Genomic DNA, 17,500 nt, shown 5'->3' on the forward strand with positions numbered 1-17,500 from the left:
TAGAAATATAAGAAGAGGTGCATCACCACTACGATCTACGCTCTACAATAAGACACATCGATAGTAATACACAAATGCGGAAATTGAGCTATTCAATCGTTTCTTACTTTTCCTTTGTTTTTTTTTTCTTTTCATTTTTGTTTTTTGTTCTTGTTTTTGTTTTTTTTTTTTTTTTTATTTTCATCGAATTCGATCGATTCAATTTCAGGAGACAGAAACGAAAATGAAGAAAAGGACTGATGGAGAAAAAGACTGAGGGCGGGGGCAGAGGGAGTGTTTTGCCATAAGTAATAAAAAAAAAAAAAAAAAAAAAAAGAGAAAGATAGAAGAAATGAGGTACACTCAGCAAAAAATGTGGAGACAACGGGCGGGCTTTAGAGGGGGTTGGTTGTTAAAAGAAATTTAAAGCCTACCCCATAGGATGCATTTCTTAAGACCTGGAATGCGAAAAATCATATAATCTGTGATAATATAGCGCCGTGTCCAATATAAGCTTAAATACACTTACAATCTATTGTTAAAAAATAAAAGGAAAAATAAATAAATAAATAAATAAATAAACAAGAAGAAAAATATTTCTCTATCTATGTCTCGTATATATATACATATTACACACATACGTATGTATGTACGTAAATAACTATATATGAACTCGACATCGAACTATCGCAACGTTACTTTTCTATTTTATTCTCATGTCACGACTACGACACGCGCCATTATTAATCTCTTAATAACGCAGACAAATATTTATCTCTTGAGCGTAACAATGTTTAATATTTATTAAATTAATTTTATCTTCTTTCGTGGTCGTCGAGAACGTTAGAGAGAGAGAGAGAGAGAGAAAAAAAAGAAAAAAAAAAAAAAGAAAAAAAAGAGAAGATAAAAAAAGAAATATTCTTTCGAACGTTCTCGAATCGCTCGTCAAAGGGAACGTGGACGTGAGATTGTTGCTACAAAAGAAGAAGAAAAAAAAAGAAAAAAAAAATTAAAAAAGAAAAACAAAGAAAAAAAGGAACAGAAAAAAAATATCTACTCCAATACTTTAATAATAAAACGAGAAATAAGAGAAAAACTTTACGATCTGTCTTTCTCCACGATATCCAAATCTCTGATATCTATCGGAGTCCGATCAAAAGTCATTTAATCTGTTAATCGAAATAATTTGGATGTTTAGAAATATCGATCGATTGATTTCAATTCGTAATTATTAGAAATCATTTTTGAAATTGATCGAATTGAACGTAAACCGATCGATCGATATATATATATATATATAGACTTTGAATAAACTCATCGTAGATAGACAAAAGGACATTCTCGTAAAAATACGATATTATTTGTAATTCATAGTCACCTTTGTGATGGGGTTGTTGAGAACCGGAAATGGATTCTTGCTTTTGTCTCCATTGTGGTTGTACAGCTATTCGCCTGGACGGTACGGACATCGACGAACCCGGTGGTCCTTGTTGTTGTTGTTGTTGTTGCTGTTGTTGTTGATGTTGCTGTTGTTGCGCTACCATCGTCGTCGTTGTCGTCATTGTTGTAGTACTCGGTGCTAATGCGGCCGATAAATTTCGCGAAACTATCAATTCAACTTTGGATTCCTGCCTCGATTCCGCGATAATCTCGTATACATCCCTGAAGCTTTTATCCTGAAGAGATCTACCGTTCCATTTGAGTACCTCGTCGCCTGTAACAATCAAGAGATACCCGATCTCGGAATATCGTTTTTCTATCCCAATCGCTTTCTAGTAGATTGATATTATTTATTGAATTTATATATAATAAAAGACAATTTATTTTCAATAAAACGTTATTTATATTTATATATCAATATTTATTTGAGATTTTTCAATCAAAATGAATCATAAGAATAACATACATATACATATATATATATATATATATGTATATTGAAGTAAAAAATCTATATATATTTATTTGTTATAAAATTTCATTTCTCTATATTGAAATACATAATAAATATATATTTAAATTATTATAAAATAAATAAATAAATAAATATATATATACATATATGTATATAGTTATTTATTTATTTTAATTTTATTACTATTTATTTATTATTATATTATAAATATAAATCTATATATTCCTTTGAATAAACAATATATTAATTTACATACATATATTTATTAATGTTATAAAAATAAATATATATATATATATATATATATATATAAATATTGAAATATAGATATAGAAAAGAAATGTTTCTTTCTTTTTTTCTTTTTTTTTTCTTTCTTTCTTTCTTTTTCAAAATGGACAGAATAAGATAATAGTTCATTCTTTTTCTCACCTGGTCTCAATTGACCTTCTATGTCGGCTGTACTACCCTTCTTGACTTTTTCAATAAGGGCTCCCATAGAACCATCCTCTAAGAGTATACCACCGACGACCTTGAGACCGAGTATACTTGTACTACTCCCAGAACCCAAGGATTTTCTTAAGACCATGTGTCCGATTAACTTCTGTCCATCTCTGCTGACTTGCCAGGAGAAAGGATGCTAGACAACGCGTACAATTGTTTTGTTTTTCTATCTAATCTTTGCTTTTGTTATTGTTGTTGTTGTTGTTGTTGTTGTTCTTGTTGTTATTGTTGTCTTTTTTCTCTTTTTTTTTTTTTTTCTTTTTTTATACTACGACGTCACGTGTATGACGTTACTAGAACTTATTCTTTACATCCATTCGAAATAATAAATATTTATTTGTCCTTTAGATCTTTCTCTCACGTTTTTTATATTTTCTTCTACTTTTTTGTCCTTTTTTTTTTAATTAAATTCTAGGAACGAACACGTTAAACGTCTTTATTTAATTGTTTTGTTATAATTAAAAACGATCGTGAGTATAATTAGCGTGTTATGTCATATTGAGAGAAACGTCCTGTTATATTTTACATATATATATATATATATATAAATATATATATATATACAAGGCGAGCCGATAGTTACTAAATGATTTTTAAAATCAATCTTTCTCTTTCTCGAATCTTTCTGGGCTAATTGTTTCCTTCTTATTCTTTTTCTCTCTTTTTTTTTTCAGATCATTAAAACGTAGATCATTTTTTTAATATTACGTATCTCGATAGATATGTATAATTTGTCTTAAGCAAGACGTTTCTCCCACACACTTTTAAAAACTGTGAGGTTTTGATGGTGGAAAGGATTTCATGTGTCATATATATATATATATATATATATATATATGTATATTTTATATATATGTATATATATATATATATACATAAATGCACCAATTAAAGCATTTCATGCCCAACGAAAATACAACATTCGTATTAATTGTTAAAATAGCATTACATGCTTCCGTATAAAAACAAAATATTTTATTGCTCTATAAGCAAACGAACGAACGAACAAACAAACAAAAAAAGAAAAGAAAAAAAAAAAAGAAAGGAAATAAGATACATAGATCGAAAGCAAAGGGAGGAGCATTTGAAAAAATTTTGTTGTATTCATTCCCAAAACACGATGCTGAACGAGATTATATTATATTATAATGATCTACATAGATAAAAACACACACATACCTACTTATAAATGATGAAAATATCGTTGATATAAGTGTTAGGATAAAAGTATATAAATAGTGTGTACGAACGATGATTTTTTTTATGCGTAGTTCGATCGTGTAATATGTATATATACATGTGTATTATAGTAATAAGGAAAAAAAAAAAAAAAGAAAAGAAAAAATGAAAAAAAAAAAAGAAAAAGAAAGAATGAAAAGGACGAAGAAAGGAAAAAATATTGCCTTTCGAAAAAAAAAAAAAAAACAAATAAAAGTAGAAAAATAATAAAATGAATGAATAAAAAAAAAAAAACAAAAAAAAAGAAAGAAAAAAAAAAGAACAAAAAGAAGGATTTTTGAATGAAAGCAAATCGTACGCTTTTCGTTTCGCTAAAAGGATAAACGATTGGATTTAAATTGATCAAATGTGTTACGTCTTTCTTTGATCGATTTATTAATACGTATATTATTAATATCAATTTGTTAATATCCATTAATGTTAGTGAATATTGTTCTAATTTTTTTTCTCTCTTTCTTTTTTAAATAAAACATTCGTATAAAATGGGCAAAAAAGGACGAAGTGAGAGGAAACGAAACGACGATTTGATCGATGCGATCGATTCGAGAGAAAGAAGAGAATAATAGAATCTGTAATATCTTCTAATCATAGTGAATGTGTGTTATATATTGAAGAAAAATTAGAAATATGGAGAAAGAGAGAGAGAGAGAGAGAGAGAGAGAGAGAGAGAGAGAGATAGAGGATTTTTTTTAGACGAAAAAACGAAGAAAAAGGAAGGAACATTTTCAAAGACGCCGATTGAATCGTTCAATTAATACAAATTGATATGTGTATGTCTATTTATATAAAATAGATATATAACAACACATATCAAGAAAGTTCTTGAAAGGGTTGACGAACCGTGAAAGAAGAGTCGAGATAGAGACTGAGCTTTAATCTTGTAGAAAAGCTCGGGTGCAGTCGGCGGCAGCGTAAATAGTACACATCAAGTATATAGATAGATAGACATACATACATACATACATACCATATACAAACGTACGTAAGTAAATGTAAGTATAGATGTAGTAACCAATGTAGATCTACGTGGCAATACCATTTGGCATCAAAACGAATATGAATATATATATATATATATATATATATATACATATATATTTGTATATATGTGTATATATATATATACATATATATTTGTATGTATGTGTATATATATATATATATATATATATATATATATATATATACGTTCTCGAGACGGAAGCACTAGATTGTACCTTTCTGTTTCTCTTTTTCTTTCTTTCCTTCTTTCTTTCTTTCTTTCTTTCTTTCTTTCTTTCTTTTTTTGTTCTTCTTCATTCCTTTACTTTTATGAAAAAGACCAGCGACCTTTGAACTCTCGATCGTTTAACTTGACGTATAAGAACTCTCACAAGATTTCGATTCCTCCTCTTCGTTCTTTCGATTCGATTAAATCTTTCTCTCTATCTTTCTCTTTCTTTCTTTCTTTCTTTCTTTCTTTTTCTTTCTTTTTTTCTCTCTCCATTTCTATTTCACTTCATCGTCGAGTTCGAAACTCACGGCGGAACTCGCGATATCGAAAGCAACGACAGCTAACGACCTTTCCTTTCCTACGCTTTCGAAATATCCTTTGGCCGCGTTCCAATTCGATTAATTATGAAACAGGAACGCTTCTCGGGGGAACGCCGGCACCCTCTCGACAGTTTTAATTGGACATTCGGAATCACGGAGCGCCAATGAAGTTACACCACGCGCCACGTCGTGAGACTTCTTCAAATCGTTCTTCGTTTATAGAAATCAAGGATAGAAATGAGAAAATAAAAAGAGAGATAGATAGGAAAAGAGAGAAAAAGAGAGAGAGAGAGAGAGAGAGAGAGAGAGAGAGGGAAGAATGATAGTAGATAATTTTTTTCTATTCTTTTTATTTTTTTTTTTTTTTAATTATAATAATATTTAATTATAATAAATGATGTCATATAAGAGTTCAATGATTTAAAATATATGTTAGAAAAATGATATTTCATCTCTTATTTTTCTCTCTCTCCCTCTTTCTCTCTCTCTCTCTCTCTCTCTCTCTATCTATCTATCTATGTATCTCTCTCTTTCTCTTTCTCCCTTTCTTTCATTCTCTCTCTCTCTCTTTTTCTCTGTTTAGAGAAAATAAGAGAGAAAGAGGAATGATTGGATATGTTGTTCCGCCGGAAAAAAAAATGACCTCAAATCTCTTACTACAATTTTTCACAAATTACGAATTACATATCAACCATCAACAATATATTAATCATCAACAATTTATGTGAATACAATATATGATAGATGAACGATTTATGTGATTAAAATATATATGATAGATCAATGATCATGATTTATTACGTATCTATATATATATATAATCGTATGTATATGTATAATCGACATTTTTTTGTCTTTTTTTAATTACATCTAATAATGTCTTGCCCTCTCTCTCTATTTCCTCAAGAGAGAGAAAGAGAGAGAGAGAGAGAGAGAGAGAGAGAGAGAGAGAAAGAGAGGGTTGATTGAATATGTTATTTTGTGGCAAAGAAACGATCACAAATATTTCACTTCGATTTTCACAAATCACAAATTATTTATCGATCAATTTAAAAGATAGATCAATGATCACGATTTATCACACATATATATATATATATAAAATTTTTTTCGAACATTTTCGACATTTTTTTTCGAATTTCTTTAATTTTTATAATAATATCAATGACGTGACCGTAAGAGTAAAAAAATATTCATGATTTAAAATATACACTGGCAAAATGATACTTCACTTTCTCTCTCTCTCTCTCTCTCTTTCACTCTCTCTCTCTCTCTCTCTCTCTCTCTGTCTATCTATTTATCCCTTTCACTCTCTCTCTCTCTCTCTCTATCTCACTCTCTCCCTGACGAGAAATTCTACTCTTTTGACTCCCTTTGATCGCTTTGGAGCGCGATATCGATCACTTCGTCTTTCTACATTAATAAGCGAAGTGTGCTTAATTTACAAAGCACTCCTATACAAGCTCCTTCCTATCGCTGACTAAAGTTTTTGACGGGGTATAAGCGAGGAATTTCGCGAGATGATAATGTACAAAAGTATAAAATGTGAAAAGAAAAGAAAAGAAAAAAAAAAAAAAATACAACGAGAAGGGAGAAAAAACAATGACAAGAATTAAAAAAAAAAAAAAAAAAAAAGAAAGAAAAGAAAAAGAAGTAGAAAGAAAAAAGGAAAAAAATATTCCAAGAAAGAAAAGGAAAAAAAAGAAGTGAACGAGAGAATAAGGAGCAAGAGGAGGAGGAGAGGGATGAAAAGAAATTCATGTAATTTATATGAGATGAAATTGAGAAAGAGATAAAAAAAAAAAAATAAATAAATAAAATAAAGACGATTGACTATACTACGTTTGGAAGATATTTTCCAAGTATGAAGAAATGATCAAGAAATGAAAAGAGAAAAAGAGAGATAGAGATAGAGAGAGAGAGAGAGAGAGAGAGAGAGAGAGAGAGAGACAGATGAAGGGCAGGAGAGAGGAAAGGGATGAGGGAGATTTCTCGAGGCCGTTTTACGAGGTCATCTAATAAAGATAACGGATAATCGAACTGTCGTTACCCGTCGGCCGCACTCGTGCCGCCAACGAATTGACAAATACATACGGTCGATCTTCACCCAGGTAGGAAAAACTATCGGGAAAAACGAATGAAAAGTATATATGTATATATGTATGTATGTATGTATGTATGTTTATATATGAGTATGATACTAAAACGATATTGACTGCGAACCCATTCCCATCTACTCCCTTCTTTGATTATAACGCCATATTACTTTACTATACGTGCAATTCGATCGGCAATATGTTTGACATTAAAAATAATAAAGAGAAACAATTAGAAATAATAAGGAAATATTTATGACTGTTAAAGATTTAATTAAATCTTCTTAATTATATATAAATAATATATGTAATATAAATATAGCATATACAATACGATGATATATATATATATACATATATATATATATATATGTATATATATATATATATAATATGATATGAATATAAATATAATATATTTAATTTATATACAGATATCTTTATTTATTTATTTATTTATTTATTGCCAATCTATCGAGCAACTAGATAATGGAATTGAAAGAATACAAAAGAGAAAAAAGAAAAAAAAAAAATATATATATATATATCAATTTCCACGTTGCATAAATCTACGAGTAATAAATAAGTAAAAACTATCTATGTGATGTGTAAAGATAACATTTCCTATTTATAACACAGCCCATTTAAGTTCTACGTAATGCAATTAACTTGAGAAATAATGTAGGTTAGTTCATATCTACTATATATATACATATATATATATATATATATATATACACATATATATATATATATATGTATCTATATAGAATGAAAAGTTTGGCTAACTGATTCGGAGAATTAGCTAAAAAAAAAAAAACGAAAAGGGATGAGTGAAATGGAGAAGGGATAGGGATAGACAGTGAGGGAGGTCGAGAGGTTATAGAAGAATGTGATAAACGAACGAATATACTAATCGAATGTGAAGAATTGATGAGAACTCGAAAAAAATGTAACAATGAGATTAAAACTGTGCTTCAAAAGTTGTTTCTTTTTTTTTTTTTTTTTATACGATCGAACACAGAACGGGATGTGTGTGTGTGAGAGAGAAAGAGAGAGAGAGAGAACTAATTTCTTTTGATAAGAAAAAAAGAAACAATGAAACTTATTGTTCCAATTATGACAATCGATCAAATTCACAGCACACTGAATATCGCGTTTACTATTGAATTGTCAATTTTTTATTTCTTAATTATTTGAAAGATACGACGATATAATTAAATATCCTTTGTCAATTTAAATAACGTAAACGAATTGAAGGAACGTATCTGTTACTATTTTAACATAACAATTTATTTTTATAAATAACGTAAATTAATGACTCGCGTTAAGACGTACGAATAATAGCTGCAAATGACATATTTTTATGACGATGATAACGACGATGACAATGACGATGACGCTGATACTGGGAGGGATGAGAGTACAAAAAACTAAAGCGTACCAAGCCTTTCAAGCTCGAAAGATATAAAAAGGGTTTATCGAGCAAAAGAGGTTTATCGGTCAGAGAGCTAAAATATGTATATGTATGTATGTATATATATATATATATGTGTATGTATTATATATATATAAATGTATATATTTATATATTTATATGTATGTGTGTAGATATACGTGTATACGTGTTTACGGAGAAGAAGAGGTCCTCGAAGAAAATTGTTGAAGGGTAATACTGAGGGAGCTTTCATAAAAAAAAAAAAAAAAAAAAAAAAAAAAGAAAGAAAAAAAAAATAAAAAAAGGAAGAAAACAAAATTTTTGTAAAAAGAAGAGAAAAAAACATATGATGAAAAAGAGAGAGAGAGAGAGAGAGAGAGAGAGAGAAAAAAGAACTTATACACGCCGTTTCTAAAGGCAAATAAGTAAAGAGACTAAAAAAGAAAAAACGAAAAAAAAAAAAAGAAAAAAGAAAAATAACGAGCAGGTAAAAAGAAGCTACGCGATAATATCGGAAAAACATACAAGAAGTGGCTAACTCGATTATTATTTTGTTAGAGTGTCGATACGTTTTCGCAAAGTCATTGTATGTATGAATCAGAAAGAGGATATTGAAAAAGAAAAAAAGAAAAAAAAAACAAAAACGATAAAAAAAAAAAGAAAAAGAGAAAGAAAACAAATGAAAGAATAAATGGATCAATAAATAAAGAAGTAAAAGCGTTAAGAGAAAAAAAGAAAAATACAAAAGTAAAGCGACGAAGAAGAAGAAGACGAAGAAGGGAAAGAAGAGAAATATAAATATATATTTAAAAGATATCAAAATAGAGGGGAAAGGGGAAAGGGCGTATACCAAAAGAGTTAATAAGAAAAAAAAAAAAAGAAAAAAAAAGAGAGAGAAAAAGAAAAAAACAAAAATACAAAATACAAAAGACGAAAGTATTGGACAACAGATCACGATCACGATCTACGTCGATTATGTTAAAAGTGTTAAGGCACTGTTGGGATGCACCAACCAATCAACGACTAATCTTCGTCGACATTTTTTCCCTTTTATTTTTTCTTTTTTATTTTTATTTTCATTTTTATTTTTATTTATTTATTTATTTATTTTTTTCTTAGGAGGACAGGAGGGAGTACGAACCAGTGACGATCCTTATCATCTTTATCATTTTTATCGTACATCGATTGCCACGAATGGGATATCATTTTGAATGATTTGAACGATATCAAAATCATTTTCATCATTTTCGTCGTCGTCGTCATAGTCATCCATGGCATAAATAGATATGCTAAATACATACATATATATATATATGTATGTATGTATATTACAGTACATACATAAAATATATCGTTAATATTACATACAACATATAATATTCGTCGTTCGGAATCAAAAAAAAAAAAAAAAAAAATAAAAGAGAGAGAGAGAAAAAAATAGATATAATTATTAGGGGAAAGAAACAAGAAAAAAAAACCCCTTTTACTCGATCGACCAGCATCAGCACAACCACCATCAACAACACCATACCAGCACAGAGTTCAATCGGTTCTCTTCCTAGTGAACCACTAAAGCGAGACCTTTCCAATCCCTTTCCCTCTCTCTTTCTCTCTGTCTTTCTCTTTTTTTTTTTTTTTTTACTCTCGATCGACTTGGAGGAAATCTTTTTTTAGATCTTTTCTTTTCTCTCTCTCTCTCTCTTTTTACCTTTACACTTCATGATCTTTTTTTTTAATTATAACATTATTATTCCCTTTTATTTATCATTTGCCCACGTTACTATATTTTCTCTAATAATAATAATATTAAATAAATAAACATTTAAAAAATATATTGTCTTTCTTAAAGGTCAATCGATCGACACGATAAATGTATCTTGATCTTTTATTAATTTTTATGTAACTTTTGCGTAACTTATTTTTTTATTCTTTTTTCTTTTTTTTTTTTTTTTTTGTTTCTCTCTCGTTAATTCATCGACTTCATTATACTCGAGGAAATTCAGGCATTCAGTTATATGTAAGTATACCTTGGACAATTCGTTCCTATTGCTATCCTCGCTGCTCGTGAATGTGCTTGATGTCTCCTCTATAACGGAATCTTTGGTTGCACTGTCTTGACTAACCAACCGATCGGCCTCCCATGACCAATCCTCCTGAGGACTGCCAATATTGGTCCCTCCGTCAAATCGTACCGTCTTTTTTCCCCTCCTCTCTGTAAACCTGATCAAACAAAGCCATATATCCCCATGGATTTTTTCTTCGGTCTGGATTTTTTCATGGATCTCTTCTTCCGCCTCTTCTTTTTCTTTTTTTTTTTTTTTTGTTTTTCTTTTCTTTTTTTTTTTTTTCTTTTTCTTATTTTTTTCATTATCCCTTCTTCCATCTTTCTCTTTTTTCCTTCCTTCTCATTTCATCCCTCACTTCAAATCTCACTTCGTGCAATTGGTGATATCTCTATATTTCGTCCACTCCATTTTTTTTTCTCCGTGAGCGAGCTTTTTCTTCTCTCTTACCCCCAAACGGCCCCCTCCCCCACCACCACCCTCTCATTTCTTTTCGTTCCTCCCCTTTTTTTTTTGTTTTTGTTTTTTTTTTTTTTTTTTTTTTTTTTTTTTCCCTTTTTTTCCCTTTTATCTTTATCCCTTTTCTTTTTTTCTCTTTCAATGACACGGCACTGCCGTCCGTCTTAATGTATTTAATCGTGGATTCGAATTAACTCGTCGTTCAAGGATCAATCGATCTTTTCTCTCTTTCTCTCGAACGGCACGTTTCTCTCGTTAAATTATTCGACAGATAATTTAATGAGTGATATGAGAATGTGGATTTTTTCTTTTTTTTTTTTTTCTTCAAAATTTATATACACAAACGTTCGCGTCACTCGTGTCACTCCAACGTATTTAACGAGTTTAACGCAATGAATTTGAATTTCTTTTCGTAATTAAAAATTGTTTCAATTGTTAAAAAAAAAAAGAAAAGAAGAAATAAAATATTCGTTTTGAAAGAGACAGAGGAAAAGAAAAAAAGAAAAAAAGAAAAGAAATGAGATAAAACGAAATCGTTTTTCGTTAAAAGATCGTTATAAAAATATTATAATAAACGTCGATACTCGAGCGAGATAATTCATTTCGATTATAATTTTACAATGATCCTATTAAAAAGATAATGCATTATCGATCGATATATAATCGAAGTAATAACGTACGATTAATATCGCGTTAAACCACGAACTGTCACACATATTCTAAAGGTTACGATCCATAATGCTCTCTCATTTTTAGATCATATTCTACTAACGAGTTCTCTTCAAGTGCCTTGCGTCGGTTAATATGTAAGCATAGATGACCCAACTCCGTGTGGCGTTTTTAATAATAAAACTAATAAACGAAAAAAGAAAAAAATTGAAAGAAAGAAAAAAAAAAAAAAAAAAAAAGAAAAAACAGAAAAGAAAGAAAATAAGCGAACGTATGCGTACTATCTATCACGCCCTCGATCCCATCCAGTTATAGTTCTTCAAAGAAGTGATCACGTATATCGATCCGGGTCGAACTGGTCAAGCGAAAGGAGAACACAAAAGAAAAAAAAAAAAAAAAAGAAAAAAAAAGAAAAAAGAAAAAGGGAAAAAAAAGAATTCTTCAATCGATCCTAATTATCTCGCATTTAACGATCATCACGACAATTGCATTGAAATCTCAATAATAATAATTATTATTTAGATTTATTATTTCTCTTTTTCTCTTTTCTTTTTTTCCTTTCTTTTCTTTTTTTTTTCTTTTAATTTTTTTTTTCTTTTTTTTTTTTTCTTTTTTTTTTTTTTACATATTAATCCGAAACAAATATTAAATTTAGGAAACCGACGTACTTTGCACATGTAAGACGAAAAGCTTTCTTTATTTTCTTCTTTTGTTTTTTTTTTTTCTTTCTTTTTTTCTTCTTTTCCAAATATTCAGTCATTGATAAAGAAATTAAATTTAAAGGTTTATAAGGAGTAATAAAAAAAGAAGAAAATAAGTAAATAAATAAAATTACGAGACGAGATATTTCGATCCGGGCCGAATGGACTCTCGAGCGAGAAGACAGAAAAGAAAAGAAAAAGAAAAAGAAAAAAAAAAAAAAGAAAAAGAGATTTTCAATCTCTCGACAATTATAACATAACGAATAATTTATAATCTATCAAAATTTATTATTGAAAAATTAATTCGAAAGGAATTACGAATTACGCTCGGGATCCTACGGCTACGCCCTTTTTTTTTTTTTTTTTTTGTAATCTCCCACTGATTTCTTTTTTTTTTTTTTTTTTTTTTTCTTTCTTTTGCCATAGAAATATCCACTCGCAAAGGATTAAACTTTGTTGTAATTAATAAAAAATAATTATGGCGTACGGCAACACGCGATATCTTGAAACGCACCTCCTATTATTGGCACGACATTCAATGCCATTCCTCCGGCAACTCCGTTTGACGATTGTGTTCCCCATTTTTCGCGGTTCTCGCGATGAATGATCACCGTCAAATTTGATGCTGACAATACTTGCGATGGGATGTTGCCCATTGTGGATAACATTCTTTCCACGTGAATCCTCGCTCGTAGCCATCGTTGGATCATCCGCATTCTTCTTGTAAGCCTTTCCTGTGGTACACGTATTATACGTCATCCAACAAATTTTCTCCTCTTTTCTTTTTTCTTTTTTTTTTTTTCTTTTCATTTACACATTTCCCTACCCTTTTCCTTTATATATATATATATATATATATATATATATATATATATATATATATATTATTTTTTTGTGTTTAACTTCTGTACTCTCTAACACATTTTTCAATCTCTCTCCGATATATTTTTTCGACGTGATATCGAAATAAAAAAAAAAAAAAATAAAAAAAAAAAAGAGAGAATTGATCAACCAAACAATTACTACTTCGTTCTTGTAAATATATTGCAATTACCTTGAGTGCTGTGGTGTGTAAGAAAAAAAAAAAAAGAAGAAAAAAAAAGAGCACAAGAAAATCATATTGAATCATCCTTTATAATTTCTCTCGATAATATCATAACAAAGGGATTCGAGATAAGAACGTATCCTGATACGTAAAATAATGCTTGCATTTTTCTTTGTTTTGTTTTGTTATTTTTTTTCTTTTCTTTTGTTTTCTTTTTTTATATACGAAACTCTTTCGCACAACTCTTATACGAATAGACGTATATATTGATCGATAAATGAAATTATTTTGGCAGCGTACACACTTCGCTGTCGATTATATTTAAATTGATATGTTAAAAACGACAAAAACATATATTTATCATCGATGTGAGATAAAAAAAAAATAAAAATAAAAATAAAAAAAGAAAATCGACGATGACATACATACAGATATCATAAATTACATATTCATTTATATCCTTCTCTCTTTCTCATGGCTTTTTTTACTCTCTCTCTCTCTCTCTCTCTCTCTCTCTCTCTTTCTCTCTCTCAAACGGCACAAAGATAATCGCTGAAAGAAAATATGAAAAATCAAACACACATTATTCTCATGCGTTTTACTATTAATTTCGATTTTTATATCCTTTATCGGTTTTTCCTATTTTTTCCTTCATCTCTACCATATCATTTAAACACTGTTCCTTCTTCCTCCTCCTCCTCCTCCTCCTCCTCCTGCTCCTCCTTCTCCTCCACCTCCTCATCCTCCTCCTCCTCCTTTTCTTTCTCCTGTCACGTCATCGCATTTTCCACGAGTAATACATCTCGCTTGGTATGCAACAACGAGACAAGGATTACAATCTAGAGATACAAATTCTTATGGTGGAAAATTCTCATGGAGGAACCTGGAAACATCTTCTAGCGAAAGACGCCGTCAAGAGGTCCTCGCAAACTTTATCGTTAAAGTTTCACGCACGTCATGAACGCGAAATGTTTGTTTAGAAACTGTTGGGAGTGACTAGTATAGTAAATATAGTATGTGTGTTTCATAGTATATAGTATTGAAACATAGCATAGGCGGATGTATGAAAGGAATAAAGGGCACGTGTGCGTGCGTGCGTGCGTGCATGTATCTGTATGTATATGTATATGTATATATATAATTTTTTTTTTGTATTGCATCTCATGTGTGTACGTATGTGTACGTGCATAATTGTCAGATACGGTATACATCTAGATAATAACTATTATATAACACACAAAACATTTACATATATTATTAGATATAAAATTGTACATACACACACACATATATATATGTATATATATATCTACGTGTGTTATATACTCGTAAGCATTAACGATATGCCCCGATGCATTGACACACACAAACAAAGAGTTATATCAAGCGATTCACAACTGACATTAAATTAAATATCTACGTACAGATCTACGTAGCCTGATTTTGTAAGTGTAAAAAAAAAAAAAAAACAAAAAAAAAAAAAAAATAATGATACGAGTTAGAAAACAAATATACGAATATGCACGAGGAATCGAAGGAAATTCTCAATGTTCTAATATGTATATGCTAATTTTACTTATGTATTCCTATTTTTATGATTCGAGTTTTAAAAGGAAAAACACGCACACACAGAAATACACACCTGCATACCAGGCGCAATTATTTATAAGGAAAAAAATTAGAATAGTATGCGATAACGATAATTAGAAAAAAATAAATATAACATTCCGTACATTTATGATACTCTTCATTTTTATTAAACGAATTATCCTTGTTATCAATGTAAAAATATATATATATATATATATATATATATATTTATCATTATATCTTTTAAAATAACAGAAATAAACGCATATCACATAGAAAGAGATTATCTTTCGAAAGAGGAAATCTGGAATCGATCGATGAGTGATATACGTGTTATGTATGGCGAGAGAGTGAAGTGTGTAAATAGACAAGAAGTGCATATCTGTGCACGATTCGTAGTCGTCCAAAGTAGAACAAATCAAATTCGTAACCAATTCTGCCGAATGGTCGCCGCGTAATCTCTGTGCCTCAGCGAAATGTATAAAACGACGAAATAAAAGTAAAATAAAATAATAATAAAAAAGAAAAATATATATATATATATATGTATATATATAAATACATATAAATGATCGTTGTTGTTGTTATTGTTGTAATTGTTGTTGTTATTGTTCGTTAAACGGAAAAACGATCGAACCGCGATGTATACGATTACGCGCGCGGACTTTCCCCGAATCCGTAGATTTATGCGTTTTAACAACGTTTAAAAAAATGGAAAGAATAAAAGTGAATGGAAAATAATAAAAAAAAATAAAAAATAAAATAAAATAGGAAAAAAATGGAAAAACTTCTTTTTCTTTTTTTTTATTTTTTTTTTCATTTTTTTTTTCTTCTTTTTTATTTATTTTTTTTTTTTTTCAAATTCGACGACTATCGCAACGTCGATTAAACGTTATTTTCGCGACTCAACCCGACGAGGGAGTAGAGAGGGTGGGAGGGGGCAGCGGGGAAAAAAAAGGAAAATGAGAAAAAAACAAAAAGAGGAAAAAAAAAAAAGGAAACAAAGCCAGACAGAAAAATCGACCAATCGTTAGTAGTTTTCCGTACGTACGAGCTTTAGAGGTGTTATGTGTATCACAAAAACCACAAATTTTTGTGAGGGAAGTAGCGCCATGAGGGGATACAAAAAAAAGGGATGAGTCACATTCGAAATGAGAGAGATAGAGAGAGAGAGAGAGAGTTCTATTTTCTTTTCTCTCTCTCTCTCTCTCTATCTCTACCTCTTTCTCTCTCTCTCTCTCTCCCTCGCTCTCTTTGCCAGCATCTGTCGCGATGCGATGGAAATAATAATAATAATAATAATAAAAAAAAAAAGAAGGAAAGATCCGAAAAAACAAAAAGAAAAAAAGGTGAAAACGAGAACGTGACGACAACGATCTTTTTTCCTTTCATTTTGGAACGAAATTTTCTTTGTAAAGATTTACGCGACAATACGCACGACCATTTGGCAGATGTCGTACACACACATGCATACGCACACGCATAGATATATATATATATATATATATATATATGTATAAAATATAGCTAAAAAAATTTATATATATATATATATATATATATATACTTCTTTGTAAATAAATATTAACAAATTAAAACATATATTTATATAATAAATTAACACACACATACACACACATACACATACATATATATATATATATATATATAAATATGTATGTCTATGTGTGTGTATGTGTGTGTGTAGTGGAAGATAATCTGAATTATATCTATATATTTAGGTATATGGTGTGTGTATTTTGTATTTAGGGTATAATAAAAAAAATGATTTGGTAAGTACCCCGAGGAACTGCCGATTCATTCTGTCACCAGACTTCTCCCTCGTGCTCCTGGAAGTGACCACCATGGGCGGCGGTTTCTCTCCTAAAAACGGGCAAATAGACGGATCTCGCATTCAGACATATTTTCTTTATTTTCCACTTTTCTTCTTTTTCTTTTTTCTTTTTTTTTCTTTTTTTTTCTTTCTTTTTCTTAATTTCTCATAATTTCCCTTATTCTCTTTCCTTTTTTCCCCCTGTTCTCCCAAAGCTCTCCTTACTAAAATCTTCAATTAATCTCTCTTCGATTCCTTACGCTGGAGGAAAGAAAAAGGAAAAGAAAAAGAAAAAGAAATGGAAGAAATTTCCATTGAAAATCTTTAAAAATAATTTTCTCGATTTCACTCCTTTTCTTCCTTTTTCTTTTTCTTTTTCTTTTTTTTTTTTTTTTTTTTTTCGTTTTAATGAATTATATTTCCTGTTAAATACATTGA

At 29.7% G+C, this 17,500-nt stretch overlaps 1 protein-coding gene across 35 annotated transcripts in view; it reads right to left on the reverse strand.

The window, feature by feature from the left end:
• LOC124946881 (regulating synaptic membrane exocytosis protein 1-like) overlaps positions 1-17,500 on the reverse strand; it is a 103,974-nt gene that overhangs the window by 52,251 nt on the left and 34,223 nt on the right. For 26 of the 35 annotated variants that reach the window (XR_007100230.1, XM_047488225.1, XM_047488242.1 and 23 more), the window contains 5 exons: positions 13,108-13,327; positions 10,729-10,921; positions 2,324-2,531; positions 1,358-1,693; positions 414-461 (listed from right to left, as the gene is read on the reverse strand). The exons of 1 other annotated variant lie outside the window; for it this stretch is intronic. Coding sequence is in view for 33 of the 34 variants with exons in the window: in XM_047488225.1 (XP_047344181.1) it covers positions 414-461; positions 1,358-1,693; positions 2,324-2,531; positions 10,729-10,921; positions 13,108-13,327 (1,005 nt within the window). In the remaining variant the exon portion in view is untranslated. Of the gene's footprint in view, positions 1-413; positions 462-1,357; positions 1,694-2,323; positions 2,532-10,728; positions 10,922-13,107; positions 13,328-17,029; positions 17,113-17,500 lie in introns of those variants that run through there. 8 more of the 35 variants (XM_047488255.1, XM_047488249.1, XM_047488258.1 and 5 more) reach the window with 5 other exon arrangements.

This window comes from Vespa velutina, chromosome 2 (genome assembly GCF_912470025.1).
Source record: "Vespa velutina chromosome 2, iVesVel2.1, whole genome shotgun sequence".
In the NCBI taxonomy this organism is placed as follows: Eukaryota; Metazoa; Arthropoda; class Insecta; order Hymenoptera; family Vespidae; genus Vespa; species Vespa velutina.